This window comes from Choloepus didactylus, chromosome X, assembly GCF_015220235.1.
Source record: "Choloepus didactylus isolate mChoDid1 chromosome X, mChoDid1.pri, whole genome shotgun sequence".
NCBI classification, from domain to species: Eukaryota; Metazoa; Chordata; class Mammalia; order Pilosa; family Megalonychidae; genus Choloepus; species Choloepus didactylus.
The window spans coordinates 76126214-76142191 of NC_051334.1; the positions used below are offsets into that span (position 1 = coordinate 76126214).

At 39.4% G+C, this 15978-nt stretch overlaps 1 protein-coding gene and 1 pseudogene across 1 annotated transcript; both read left to right on the forward strand.

Moving 5' to 3' along the window:
* The first annotated feature begins 2054 nt into the window (after positions 1-2054).
* On the forward strand, positions 2055-4167 carry LOC119522820 (syntaxin-7). The gene has a single exon (XM_037821480.1). It carries the CDS (start codon positions 2170-2172, stop codon positions 2953-2955), a length of 786 nt encoding a protein of 261 aa, XP_037677408.1. The 5' UTR covers positions 2055-2169; the 3' UTR covers positions 2956-4167.
* An 8145-nt stretch (positions 4168-12312) lies between these two features.
* Positions 12313-12961, forward strand: LOC119522200 (annotated as a pseudogene).
* Positions 12962-15978: the final 3017 nt, after the last annotated feature.

Here is a 15978-nt window from a genome sequence, read left to right on the forward strand (position 1 = left end):
GAAAACCCAATACATCCCATACCCCTTATACCACCCTATTATTCACCCTTAGCATTGGTGTGATACATTTGTTATTGTCAATGAAAGATTAAGATATTACTCTTAACTATAGTCCATAGTTTGCAATAGGTACATTTTTTCCACATTTGTTCCAGTTCATGAAAGAACTTTTAAATATTTGTACAGTTAATCACAGTCATCATCCACCATAAGATTCACATTGTTATACATTCCCATGGTTTTTGTTGTTGTTGTCGTGTGTGTGTGTGTGTGTGTGTGTGTGTGTGTGTGTGTGTGTGTGTGTGTGTTTTCAATACAGTCTCATGTTTTAACCTCCAGCTTTCCTTCTGGTGACATACATGACTCTATCCATTTACTTTATTTTTAAATGCAATTTTATTGAGATATATTCACACACCATAGAAACCACTTGAAGTATACACCAATGGCTCACAGCATTATCACATAGTTGTGCATACATCACTATGAACAATTTAGAACATTTTAATTACTCCATAAAATGAATTAAAAAAGAAGAAATAAAACCCAATACATCCCATACTGCTTTTACCTCCCTATTATTCACCCTTAGTATTGGTACATTTGTTACTACTGATGAAAGAATATTAAGATATTACTGTTAACTATAGTCCATAGTTTGCAATAGGTACATTTTTTCCACATTTATTCCAGTTCATGAAAGAACTTTCTAATATTTGCAAAGTTAATCACAATCATCATTCACCACAAGATTCACTGTATTAAACATTCCCATTTTTCCTTCAGTGACATACATGACCCTAAACTTCCTCTTTCCACCACATTCACAAACAATTCAGTACTTCTTATTCTCACAATTGCGTACTACTGTCACCTCTATCCATTTTCAAACGTTTAAGTTCACCCTAAACACTCAGCATATATTAAGCAACCACTCCCCATTCTTTAGCCTCATTCTATATCCTGGTAACCTATATTCTGTATTTTATGTCTATGAATTTACATATTATAATTAGTTCATATCAGTGAGATTATACAATATTTTTCCTTTTGTGTCTGATTTATTTCATTTAACATAATGTCCTCGAGGTTCATCCATGTTGTCACATGCTTCAAGATTTCATTCCTTCTTACTGCTGCATAATATTCTATTGTATGTATATACCACATTTTGTTTATCCATTCATCTGGTGATGGACACTTGGGTTGTCTCCATCTTTTGACAAATATGAATAACACCACTATGATCATCGGTGTGCAAATGTCTGTTCATGTCCCTACTTTCAGATCTTCTGGATACATCCCAAGGAGCATGAATGTTGGGTCATAAGGCAACTCTATACTTATCTTCTTGAGGAATGGCCTAACTGTCCTCCACAGCAGCTCTACTGTTTTATATTCCCACCAGCAGTGAACAAGTGTTCTTGTTTCTCCACATCTCCAACACTTGCAGTTTCTTGTTTGTTTAATAGCAGCCATTCTAGTAGGAGTGAGATGATATCTCATGTTTTTTTAAATGCAATTTTATTGAGATATACTCACACACCATATAATCCATCCAAAGTCATTGTGCTTTTGATTTGCATTTCCCTAATAGCTAGTGAAGCCGAGCATATTTCCATATGCCTTTTAGCCATTTGTATTTCCTCTTTGGAAAAATGTCTATTCATGTCTTTTGCCCATTTTACAATTGAGTTGTTTGTCTTTTTATTGTTGAGTTGTAGGATTTCTTTCTATATTTTGGATATCAATCAAACCCTTATCAGATATGTGGTTTCCAAATATTTTCTCCCACTGAATCGGTTGCAATTGATATTTTAAATTCAATTTTATTGAGATATATTCACATACCATACAATCATCCAAAGTGTACAATCAATTGTTCACAGTACCATCATATAGTTGTGTCTTCATCACCCTAATTTATTTTTGAACATCTTCTTTGTACCAGAAAAAGTAAAAATAAGAATAAAAAAATAAAAGTAAAAAAGAACACCCCAAGCGCCACCGCCCATCAGCTGGACCCTGTTGGTGCGCTGTGGGCGGGCGGTGGAAGGTGGCCGGAGGAGGAGGAGGAGGAGGCCGCGGAGGAGGTCGGGGTGACTGCTTAGAGAAATTTCTGCACAGCCCCCCAGCATCTGATGAGATTCGTGAATAAGCCAGTCAAACATGTCTTACACTCCGGGAATTGGTGGGGACCCTGCCCAGCTGGCCCAGCGCATCTCTTCCAACATCCAGAAGATCACTCAGTGTTCTATGGAAATACAAAGGACTCTGAATCAACTTGGAACACCCCAAGATTCTCCCGAATTAAGGCAACAGCTGCAACAGAAGCAGCAGTACACTAACCAACTTGCCAAAGAAACAGATAAATTGATTAAAGAGTTTGGATCTCTTCCCACCACTCCCAGTGAACAGCGGCAAAGGAAAATACAGAAGGATCGCTTAGTGGCTGAATTCACAACTTCGCTGACCAACTTTCAGAAGGTCCAGAGGCAAGCTGCTGAGAGAGAGAAGGAGTTTGTTGCTCGAGTAAGAGCCAGCTCCAGAGTGTCTGGTGGTTTTCCTGAGGACACCTCAAAAGAAAGGAATCTTGTATCCTGGGAAAGCCAAACTCAACCTCAAGTGCAGGTGCAGGATGAAGAAATTATGGAGGATGACCTCCGCCTCATTCAGGAGAGAGAGTCTTCTATTCGGCAACTTGAAGCTGATATCATGGATATTAATGAAATATTTAAAGATTTGGGAATGATGATTCATGAACAAGGAGAGGTCATAGATAGCATAGAAGCCAATGTAGAAAATGCTGATGTGCACGTTCAGCAAGCAAACCAGCAGCTGTCAAGGGCAGCAGATTACCAGCGCAAATCCAGAAAAACCCTGTGCATCATCATTTTTATCCTTGTCATTGGAGTTGTGATTATCGGTTTCATCATATGGGGAGTGAAAGGCTGAAATGTTAAAGGAGCACACTTTGGCACTACATTACTTAAATTATGTAGGAAGATTCCTGTAATCATGTTTTTGTTTTTCTTATTGTAAAGCTATTAAGTAAAGGATGGTTCCCTACTTTGTTATTTTTATTTGCGGGAAGTTTCCTTTGAATTAAATCTGATATTTTCTAATACCAAGAGTTTTTCTAAATATCTCTGCTGGCATAACTCCCCTGCTTTTCAGTCTAGTAACTGCTGGGTTTTGCCCGCTTTTGTAGATGCCTTTCATTTTTAATTTATTTACTGTTGACTTAGTCTATATGTTTGACTGTATATTACTGATTGGAATTTGTAAATTTAAAGATGTTGATGCCCTGTGCCCATCTCTCTTTCATTGTCACGTGCATCCAGATTTGTGTTACCTCAATTAAAAAATCTGAAATTTAATTTTGACTTTTGGGCCAGCAGAGGAAACATTCTCAATAACTAAAAAAAATAATGTATGTTTGTGTGTGTGTGTGTGTGTGTGTGTGTGTGTGTGTGTTTCTGGTTCACAACAGCACAAATTGCCTATTTAATTTTTATTGTTTGTTTACTCTTAAGACCCTTATGAAATCAGTGAATAATTTTGTAATATATCTCATACTCCCAATGTGCGTATATTAAGCATGTGTCATGAATTGCCTAGTAAAATACTGAAGATGGATTGTTTTTACCTAGGCTCTTGTAAGTCTGACAAATACTGGGGAAAGTGTAGTCACTGTAAATGCTTATTATAATTTGGGAGGAGAATATGAAAAGTCATTATTATGTTTGGAGTCTAAAGATCTGAATTCAGTCTGCTAAACCGTCTTGAATAATGCGGTCTGATTTTATGAGCCGCTCTGTACCCTCCCTTTTGTCCTATGTATCCTGGGGTCAAAATTAGGTCAGGAAAAGTAACTTTCCCATGATTATCATTTTTGAGCACCTAACACTTAAAATGTAGTGTTTAACGTGTTTGCCATTTTGTGCCATTTTTCGTTGGAAAAGGAATCGGATGTTTTGCCAATTAACTCTCTTGCCTTTTTAAATCAATATTATTTTAATGCACTATTCTACTGTAAAAAGCACTATCTTAATTCATAGTTTGTATTTTATAATGTTCTTGCATAACAGTTTGATAGTGAAGGCAGTGTTTTACATGGCAAGCTCTGAACTTCAAATGGGAACAAATAAAATGTGAAGCAACTAAGTAAATTGTATCCTTGCAATCAAAATAAAGGTGATTTCAAAGGAAAAAAAAAAAAAAAAAAAAAAAAAAAAAAAAAAAAAAAAAAAAAAGAACACCCAAATCATCTCCCCTCCTTCCGCCCTACTTTTCATTTAGTTTTTTTGTCCCCATTTTTCTACTCATCCATCCATACACTGGATAAAGGGAGTGTGATCCATAAGGCTTTCACAGTCACACTGTCACCCCTTGTAAGCTACATTGCTATACAATCGTTTTCAAGAGTCAATGCTACTGGGTTGCCATTTGAGATAGTTTCAGGTATTTACTTCTAGCTATTCCAAGGCATTAAAACCTAAAAAGGGATATCTATATAGTGCATAAGAATGCCCACCAGAGTGACCTCTCAACTCCATTTGGAATCTCTCAGCCACTGAAACTTTATTTCGTTTCATTTCGCATCCCCGTTTTGGTCAAGAAGGTGTTCTCCATCCCACGATGTCAGGTCCAGATTCCTCCCCGGGAGTCATATTCCATGTTGCCAGGGAGATTTACACCCTTGGGTGTCAGATCCCACGTAGTGGGGAGAGCAGTGAGTTCACCTGCTGAGGTGGCTTAGTTAGAGAGCGAGGCCACATCTGAGCAACAAAGAGGCACTCAGGGGGAGACTCTTAGGCACAATCATAAGCAGGTTTAGCCTCTCCTTTGCAGTAACGAGCTTCATAAGGGCAGGCTCCAAGATAGAGGGCTCGGCACACCAAGTCATCAGTCCTCAATGTTTGTGAGAACATCAGCAACAATCCAGATGAGGAAGTCAAACACTTCCGCATTTTCCCCCAGCTCTTCAGGGGGGGCCCTGTATATATTTTTTTATTCTCTGTCCAAATTACTTTGGGATGTGTCACTATTTCACACTAACCTATGCAACCATACCAGGTTTTGCTTCCCATTATAAGTTCCATGTAATTATGGTATTTGAACAAACTGTACAAGTTAAATTGTTTAGGAAATATAGATCTTGCACCAACTAAACATCTCTTCTCTTGGTCTCATATGGAATTTGAAGTTTTAAAATGCAGTCAGTATTGTCCTTTACCCTTTGGCCCAATTGGTTGCAATTGTTTTTTTTTTGGGGGGGGAGGCAGATACTTTTATTATCAAATTCAATTGACACTATAATCTTTCCAAAATTTACAAATGTACAATATATTTATAGCATTAGCTTCAGACAGTTTCAGTGCAAAGATATACATATAGTATATCATGATAATTATTTGTAAATATATGAGATGGCACATGTTAAAAAAAAAGACACAGGCATAGCTTCCACAGACACTTCCAACTACAGGTGAAAAGGAGAAAAAGTATATATTTTTATAAAGTACAGAATGTTAACTTTTTTCCATCTGTTCATAAAAAATATATGTGCAAAAGTGTGTTTCTAATTATTCCCTAAATAGTTGTCATAGCTATACCTCTGAGTCCTCTCTAATGGTTGTAATTGATTTTTTTTAATTTTATTTTGAAATAAATTCAAAGTTATAGGAACAGTTGCAAAAACAATACTAACCCCATACAAAGAATTCCATCATACTCTGAACCCCCTCCCCCGATAGCTCAATCCACCAACCTTAACATGCTGTCACATCGCTATTTCTTTCCCTCCCTCCCTATCTATCATCCATCATCTATTGCTCTGTCTTCTGAACATATGAACGCTAGCTGCACACATCCTTGAACATACACTATAATTCACGTATACACTTCCCATGAACAAGAACATTCTTTCATGCAGTCCCATTAAGTGCAGCTAAGAAGTACAAGAGATTCAACAATGATACAAAGCTTACATTCTATATTTCCTTTACCTTATTCTCAACTGTGTCCCTTTGAGCCACCTGTCCTCGATCCTCCAATTCCATCCAAGTTCATCCTTGACATTCAATCATCATCTATTTAGACTGTCTTTTCTTTTTTTCAGTTGTGGAAACATATATACAGCCTAAATCTTCCCATTCCACCCCCTCCCTAGCCTTCCATTAGTGGGATTAATCACCTTTAGAATGTTGTAATGCTCTTTCCCACCATCCATTACTAGAGATTTCCCTTCACCTCAAACAGCAACCCTACACTCATTCCTTAACTCCCCATTGCCCCTTCCCCCATTTCTCTTAACCCATACTCTACTTTTCATCTCTATGGTCATATTCTCTGATAATTTTTTTGTGTTTACTGTGGGGCTTAAATTTAACATCTTAAGTCTATAACAATCTTGTTTTTCTTTGATACCACCTTCACTTCAATAGGACACATAAACTATGTTCCTATACGCCTCCATTCCCCTACCTTTATATAGTTGTCTAAAATTACATATTTTACATTGAGTTCAAAACCACTGATTTGTTATTGGGGTTTGTGTAATTTATATCATGTAGGAAGTAAATAGTGGCGTTACAGTTCAAAAATTATTGACTTCTATTTGTATTCCATTGTGGTTAGAGAATGTGCTTTAAGTATATTCAATTTTTTTTTTTTAATTTCTTGAGGCTTGCTTTATGTCCCAGCTTATGGTTCCTTCTGGAGAAAGATCCGTGATCACTAGAGAAAAATGAGTGTCCTGGTGATTTGGGATGTAAGGTACTATATATTTCTGTTAAAATTCTCTATATCTCTTTCTCCTTTCTGTTGTTTCTCTGTCGGTAGGGCTCCCTTTAGAATCTGAAGTAGGGCAGGTCTTTTATTGGCAAAGTCTCTCAGCATTTGTTTGTGTGTGAAAAATTTAAGCTCTGCCTCGAATTTGAAGGAGAGTTTTGCTGGATAAAGTATTCTTGGTTGGAAATTTTTCTCTCTCAGAATTTTAAATATGTCATGCCACTGCCTTCTCGCCTCCATGGTGGCCGCTGAGTAGTCACAACTTAGACTTATGTTGTTTCCTTTGTATGTGGGGAATTGCTTTTCTCTTGCTGCTTTCAGAACTTGCTCCTTCTCTTCAGTATTTGAGAGTCTGATCACAATATGTCTCAGAGTGGGTTTATTTGGATTTATTCTATTTGGAGTTCGCTGGGCATTTATGCTTTGTGTATTTATATTGTGTAGAAGGTTTGGGAAGTTTTCCCCAACAATTTCTTTGAATACTCTTTCTAGACCTTTACCCTTCTCTTCCCCTTCTGGGACACCAATGAGTCTTAAGTTTGGACGTTTTATTTTATCTATCGTTTCCCTGAGATCCATTTCGATTTTTTTTATTTTTTTCTCCATTCTTTCTTTTGTTCTTTCCTTTTCTGTTCTGTGGACTTCTAGGAAACTGAGATGTTGTTCGGCTTCCTCTAGTCTTGTATTGTGAATATCCAGAGTCTTTTTAATTTGGCCAACAGTTTCTTTTATTTCCATAAGATCTTCTATTTTTTTTATTTACTCTTGCAATGTCTTCTTTATGCTCTTCTAGGGTCTTCTTTATGTCGCTTATACCCTGGGCCATGGTCTTCTTGATGTCCTTTAAATCCTTTGCCATGTTTTTGTTCCTTGATTGTATTTCTTTGATTAATTCTGCGAGGAACTTTGTTTCTTCTGATCACTTGATTTGTGTGTTTGGAGTTGGATTCTCCATATCGTCTGGTTTTATCATATGCATTGAGATTTTCTGTTGTTTTTGGCTTCTTGGCATTTGCTCTGCTCAACAGGGTTCTTTTAATTTGTAAAAAAAAACCTATCTAATTTTTCAGAAGCACTGTTTGGTGACGTACACTTTCTCTAACTAACCAGCAGATGGTGTCTGTGAGTCACCTATACCTCTCAAGTCAGTTCTCCACCTTGTCCCCGTGGTGTGTGGGGAAATGATTCTTGTGGGGTCCAGCTGGAGAACTCAGCCTGGGTGTGTTGCTGGAGCTGTCCGCCCTGAATACGGGGCACTTGTACAGGTGGCCAGGGAGGAAGGACAGCCTCAATATTCAAATCCCCCTGGTTCCCAGAGATTCAAGGCTGCTGCAAGAGTCCAAGCCTTCATTTCATTTCAGCCCCAGCCCCTCTCTCTCGCTGTCCCACAAACCACCAGACTTGGCGTAGTGTCCCTGGGATCTCCGAGTGGGTCCCCCCGCCCAGCCACGTTCCTCCAGGACCTCTGCTGAGGGAATGCCGTGCTACGTCACCAGTGCATGCCGTCCCTCAAGGGAAGCCCCGGGCCGCCGGGCCGAGCCAGCTCGCTTTCAGCATTATGCAAAAATGGCCGAACGGGGCATCTCCACACCCCCCTCCTCGCACAGTTCCTCCTTCCCAGCTCCAGGACAACTGGCAGGGCTCTGGGCTGTGGGCACAGCCCCAGGCAGGAGTTTATCCAGCCCTCCCGGGAGCGAGCTGCTAGCTGCGGGGTTTCATTCGGCTTCTGGCTCTTCCCTCCGTTCCCCCAGCCCCAGGGATATCTGCAGCGGGCTATCTTCCAGGCCAGACACCGAGAGGCTGGCCCAGCCCCCTTTGCTGTGTTTTACTGTTTGGTTCCCACGATTGCACCTGCAGCCGCTCCTGGGTTTTTCCCTTTTTTTTATTAAAAGAGCCCGTCGGTCTCCAGATGCCATACCCTGGCTTCCCCAGATCGCTGCGCAGCTGCGGGACTTCCAGCCAGCTTACTCACTCATTTCAGAATGCAGACTCCCAGTTTCACCAAGTATACAGCCCCTGGGAACTAGCAGATCTCATCCAGCTGGCACATCGCTGCAACCGGTATTCTGGGTCACTCTCTGGTCCTTATCCAGTGTTTTCCACGGAGGTGTTCCTTAGCCCTGTCTCACCTAGCTGCCATCTTGGTTTCTCCTCTGTAATTGATTTTTGACAAGTCTGGCAAGTCCACTCAACTGGGAAAGAATAATCTCTTCAGCAACTGGTGCTGGGAGAACTGGATGTCTATATCCAAAAGATACCATATATCATACCATATACAAAAGTTAACTCAAAATGTATCAAAGACTTAAATATAAGAACCAGGACTACAAAACTCCTAGAAGAAAATGGAGGGAAGCATCTTCAGGACCTTGTGTTAGGCAATGGTTTCTTAGACCTTATACCCAAAGCACAAGCAACAAAAGAAAAAAATAGGTAAATGGAACCTTATCAAAATTAAAAACTTTGGGCACCAAAGGACTTTATCTCAAAAGTGAAAAGACAACACACTCAATGGAAGAAAATATTGGAAACCACATATCTGATAAGGGTTTCATATCTGAAGTATATAATAAATCCTACAACTCAACAATAAAAAACCAAACAACCCAATTTAAAAATGGGCAAAAGACTTGAATAGTCATTTCTCTAAACAGGATATACAAATGGCTAAAAAGCACATGGAAAAATGTTCAACATTATTAGGGAAATGCAAATCAAAACCACAGTGAGATACCATTTCACACCCACTAGAATTTCAAAAATTGAAAATTAAAAGTGTTGGGGAGGATGTCAAGAAATAGGAACACTCATTAGTTGCTGGTGGCAATGTAAAATGATGCAGCCACTGTGGAAGACAGTTTGGCAGTTCTTCATAAAGCTAAGTATAGAATGACCATATGACCTGGCACTCACTCCACCAGATATCCATAATCAGAAGATCTGAAAGCAGGAACTTGAACAGATATTTGCAAATAGATGTTTACAGTGGCATTATTCACATTTGCCAAAAGACAGAAGTAACTTGAGTGTCCATAAACTAATGAATGGATAAACAAAATGTGGTATATACATATGTTCTGGTTTGCTAATGCTGCCTTTTTGCAAAATACCAGAAATGGATTGGCTTTAATAAAGGGGGTTTACTTGGTTACAAAGTTACAGTCTTAAGGCCATAAAGTTTCCAAGGTAGGGCATCAACAATAAGGTACCTTCACTGAAGGATGGCCATTGGCATCTGGAAAACCTCTGTTAGCTCAGAAGGCACATGGCTGGCATCTGCTTGCTCCCAGGTTGCATTTCAAAATGGCATTCTCCAAAATGTTGCTCCTGGGGCATTTTGTCCTCTCTTAGCTGCAGCTCTTCTTCAAAATGTCACTCTCAGTTGCTCTGAGGTCCTTCTGTCTGTGAACTCCTTTATACTCCAGTGATCCAATTAACACCCATCCTGAATGGGCGGGGTAACACCTCCATGGAAATTATCCAATCAAACGTTTCACTCACAGATGATTGAGTCACATCTCTATGGAAACACTCAATCAAAGGATTCCAATCTAATCAACACTAAATGTATCTGCCCCCACTAGATTGCACCAAAGAGCATGGCATTTTGTGGGACACAATACATCCAAACCAGCACATACATACAATGGAATATTATTCAGCTGTAAAAAGGGATGGATTCCTGATACATGCGACAACATGGATGAACCTTGACGATATTATGCTGAGTGAAATAAGCCAGTCACAAAAGGACAAATACTGTATGATCTCACTGATATGAAATAATTAGAATAAGCAATCTCATAGAGTTAGAATCTAGAATATAGGTTACCAGAGGCTGGGTTAAGGGTAGAGAATGGGGAGTTAAAGCTTAACTTGTACAGAATTTCTATTTAGGTTGATTGTAAAGTTTTGGAAATGGATGGTGGTGATGGTAGCACAATATTGTAAGTGTAATTAACAGCACCGAATTATATATTTGAATGTGGTTAAAAGGGGAAATTTTAAGTCATATATATGTTACTAGACTGAAAACTGAAAGATAAAACATTGGGCTGTACAACACTGAACCTTATTGTAAATGATGGACTATAGTTAATAGTACAATTATTAAAATGTTCTTTCATGAATTATAACAAATGTACCACATTAATGCAAGGTGTTAATAATATGGTAGCTGGCATTGTCAGAGTGAGAATTCCTTCTTGACCAAAAGGAAGAAAAGAAATGGAGCAAAATAAAGTTTCAGTGGCTAAGAGATTTCAAATAGTGTCGAGGGGTCATTTTGGTGGTTACTCCTATGCAAGCTTTAGCCAGATATTGCAAACTACCACAGTATGCCAAGTCCCAACCAACAGTATTCCTGAAAACCCTAGGGAGTGCCCTGGGCTCTATGTAAGTCTCTATAAAAGTTTTTCTTAGTAAGTTTATTTTTTTTTTCCAGAAACTTAAGGCCTCTAGATTGATCTCATGCCAGATAAGCCCTGAAATCCAAAGGTACCAGTCTCTCCAAGAACATCAACCAGTTTCATCCCTCTATCCAATAAGACCAACACCACTTTCCAGCATGAAGAAGTTAAAATAGTCATTGCCCAAATATTCCTGAAGATTGAGAGAATGATCAAATGAGAGGGAGGAGGTGTAACTGAGAAATTAGGATTTAACAAATGACTATGACTACTGACTCATTTTAAAGATCATTCTTTTTAGTGTCTAGTGTTTCAGAAAAGCCAGAAGGAAATACCTCAAGTTGTTGAACTGTAATCCAGTACACCTGATCTTTGATAATGATTGTGTAACTTTCTAGCAAAAAAAAAAAAAAAAGTCTGTTGCCTGTGTTTGTGTGGATCTACTTCTAGATGTTTTGTTCTGTTCCATTGATCTACATATCTATCTCTGACAATACTACACTGTCGTAGTTAACCTACCTCTATTGTAAGTCTTAAAAATTGGGTAAAGTGCAATACTAGTGATCAATAAGGGGGGCAGGGTAAGGGGTTTGGGATGCTTGGGGTTTTCTTGTTTCTTTTTATTTCTTTTTCTGGAGTAATGCAAATGTTCTAAAACTGATCATGGTGATGAATGCACAACTATGTGATGATACTGTGAACCACTGATTGTAAACTTTGGATAGTATGTGAATATATCTCAATAAAATCACATTAAAAAAGAACATAATAGAAAAATATAATAATAGGATGGTATATGGGAAAAATTCACCCTAATGTAAACTATGGACCATAGTTAATAGTACAATTTTAATATTCTTTCATCAATTATAACAAAGGTACCACACTAATGCAAAGTGTTAATAATGGGGGGAGCTATATTGGAATGCTGTATTTTTTACTTGATTTTTCTGTAAACCTACAACTTCTCTAATTCAAAAAAATTAATAGAAATGGCATAAATATACCAATCAAAAGATAAGCTTTAGTGCTCACAACACACTGGCAGCAAAGCTGAGGTCAACATCAAATCTAAAATATTTAAAGTGGATACAAAACTGTTTCAGCAATGCAGACAATTAAGTGCATTTTTGTGGGTCATGTTACCATTGGTAAAACATGTGTCTTGATATGCTACACAACAAACAAATTTCCATCTGAATATGTACTGACTGTTTCTGATAACTGTGCAGTCACAGTTATGATTGGTGGAGAGCCATACACTCTCAGACTTTTGGATACTGGGGGCAAAAGGATTTTGACAGATTACAACTGCTGAGTTATTCACAAACAGATGTATTATTTCTAGTCTGTTTTCCAGTGGTCTCTTAGTCCTCATTTGAAAATGTGAAAGAAAAGTGGGTACCTGAGATAATTCACCACTGTCCAAAGACTCTTTTCTTGCTTGTTGGGACCCAAACTCATCTCAGAGATGACTTGTCTACTATTGAAAAACTTGCAAAAAACAAACAGGAGCCTATCACTTCGGAGGCTGCTAAAAAGCTGACCCATGACCTGAAGGCTGTAAAATATGTGGCATGTCCTACACTCACAGAGAAAGCCTAAATTATGCATTTGATGGAGCAATATTGGCTGCCCTGGAGCCTCCAGAACTGAAGAAGAGCCACAGGTGTGTGCTGCTAGGAACATCTCTCCAGAGCCCTTTCTGCACAGCTGGTGTTGGCATCATACTAAAAGCAATGTTTAAATCAAACTAAACTAAAGATTAAAAATTAAAATTCATTTTTGCAATAATGATAAGTGCCCTGCACCTACCCACATGTGCTCATGTGAGACAAGGCCCATAGGTATGGCCCTCCTGCCCCCTCCCATTACTAGTTAATTTTGAGTAATTGTGTTTTGTCAGAAAAGTGATCAGCACTAGTTTCTGTTTTGTTGTTTCATAAACATTTTTTTGGGTTAAAGCAAGGCATGTGTGTGATGACTCTAACAGACTAATTTGAATTGTTGAAACTGCTCCCTGGCTCCACTCTGGAGAGTAATATGAGACATCTTTAGTGTTTTTCTTTCCCCTATTTGGGAGGGGGAGATGGAGTTTGGGGGGTGTTTTTATTTAGTTTTACTTTTTAATTCATTTACTAGTGGTGGACAGCCCTTGAAGGGAGGAGGATGGATTGATTCCATATTTCACTTCCTAGACCTAGTTTAGAAAACATGTTCCCCACCTGGTGTTCTTAGGAAGGTGTATAGTAAATGCCTCATTTAATAACATACTCCTTTTGGAAAGTTGCCTTTCTCTCACCCTTGAGTAGGTCCAGTATTTAATGAAACTCATGAAAGTGGGTGGAATCTGTCTTGTCCCTCCTCTTTTCTAGGATGCACTATTTATATGACTCTCTTTCAAGGAAATTTTTTTCATTTGCTGAATTATTTTTGAAGTTAATTTCTAACTTCTTTTACTGGTAAATGAGGAAAAGTATTGCATCTTTTGAAAAACACCGGATGGATTGAATTAATAAGTAAAAAAATATATTTTTCCTTTCAGTCATTGTCTAATATGCTTAGTGTAGATGTGCAGTTTAATAGTATATGATATGGCGTTCCTAGAACACAACTGAATATCTGGTAAATAGAAGAAATATGGGGGGTGGTGCTAAAAGATAAATGTCTATGGAATGCTTTAAATTCTCTTTCAAGTGATGGGGATGGAGACTCACTTCATCAAGAAGCTGGGGGTGGGAGGAGGGGCAAGATGGTGGCATAGAGAGGAGTGGAATTTAGTCAGTCCCCTGGCACAACTAATAAACAACAAGAAACAACTAGTAAATAATCTGGAATAACTTCTGGGGGAAAACCATGACCATCCACTAATCATACACCAACCTGGATTTGGAGGAATGCCAGAGATCACAGCATAAAATCTGTAAGTAAAAACTGCAGATCCAAGCCGGGAACCCCCTCCCCCCACAGCCCAAACTGCAAAGCCTCATGGTGCTAGAGAGCAGCACTCTCCAAGCAAGTGAAAATAGCTCAGCTGAGCCCCAACTGGGGTTTTAATTAACAAGCATGGACTGCTCAATACAAGCTATGAATCCCCAACAAGCAAACAGAGGCTTTTGGTGATGACTGACCTTGGAGAACCGGAGGACCTCTCCGGGAGGGAGGGGAAGCCCAGAGGACCTGGTGCTGTCTGTGGCTGGGTGAAACTGAGTGGGGCCACAGACTGGTCCTGAAGGCAGGCTTTCTGTCCCTTTTTCAGCTCAGTGGAGAAAGCCTCAGGCCTTTTACAGAAAAAGTTTGCCAACACCTGTCATAGAAAAGAGAGCATAGGCTAGTGGTAGCAACACTGAGAAGATACACAGAGATGAAGGGTCAGACAGAATACTGAGGTCATGTAAAAAGAAGAGCACTGGAGAGGAGCAAGATGGCAGCACAGAGAGGAGTGTAATTTAGTTAGTCCCCTGGAGCAACTAATAAACAACCAGGAACAACTAGTAAATAATCTGGAACAACTGCTGGGAGACAACTGTGACTATCCACACACCGTACACCAACCTAGATTGGGAGGAATGCCTGAGATCACAGCATAAAATCTGTAAGTAAAAGCTGTGGAACCGTGCTGAAAGTGCCCTCTCCCACCATGGCAGGCTTTGCTAGAAACTAGCAGCACTCTTTGAGTGAGTAGAATGAGTGAATATAGCTCAGCTGAGCTCCAACTGGGGTTTTAATTAACAAACGTAGATGGCTGAATACAAGCTACAAACCCCCAACAAGCAGACAGAGGCTTTTAGTGACAACTGAGCTTAAAGAATCAGAAGACTCATCTGTCCCAGGATGGGGATCCCAGAAGACCAGGTGTTACCTCTGGCCAATGAGTGAAACTGGGGGGCTGTGTACTGGCTCTAAAAGGGGGCTTGCTGTCTCTTTTTCTCCCTCTCAACCTGAGGGGCTCAGTGGAGACAGCCGCAGCCATTTTCAGTAGAAAGAGCCTCAGACACTTTCAGTTCCCAGCACTCTGACCCAGGCAGGGGTGGAGATAACAGAGTCAGAAAGACTACTGAAATGCAGATGATAAATCCCTAGGGGGTGTATCTTCCCAGAGTAAGGAGGTGGGGCCCAGCTTTCCTTTCAGAACCAGACCCCAGAGCCTGGGGGAAGACAGCCAAAACAGAAACTAAGGAGGCCACACCTCCTTACACCAGTTGGGAGTGACAGGCTGACAGGCACCACCTGCTGGGCAGGTTAGGAAAAGCACAGCAACTGGAAACCTCACAGGAAAGTCTGTCATTCCTCTAAGATACACCCTGAATATAACCCAATTCTGAGACCTGAACCCATTCTGGTCTGGGAAAATCTGACTGGGGTAACCAAGGAAACCATATGCCTAGACAACAGAAAACTACAGTCTATATTAGGAAAAATGAAGATATGGCACAGTCAAAGCAACAAACTTACACCTCAATCAAGATACAGTTGAGATATTGTTTCACTTTAATGAAACAATCTATTAAATATTTTTAAAGAAATATGCTAAATCAAATCAAAAACCAAATCAATGAGTTCAGGGAAGATATATAACAAAAGAAACAAAGGCTATAAAGAAAACACTGGGTGAACATAGGTAGAAATTGAAAGTTTGAAAAACCAACTGGCAGAATCTATAGAAATGAAAGGCACAACACAAGAGATGAAAGACACAATGGAGACATACAATAGCAGATCTCAAGAGGCAGAAGAAAACACTCAGGAACTGGAGAACAAAACACCTGAAAGC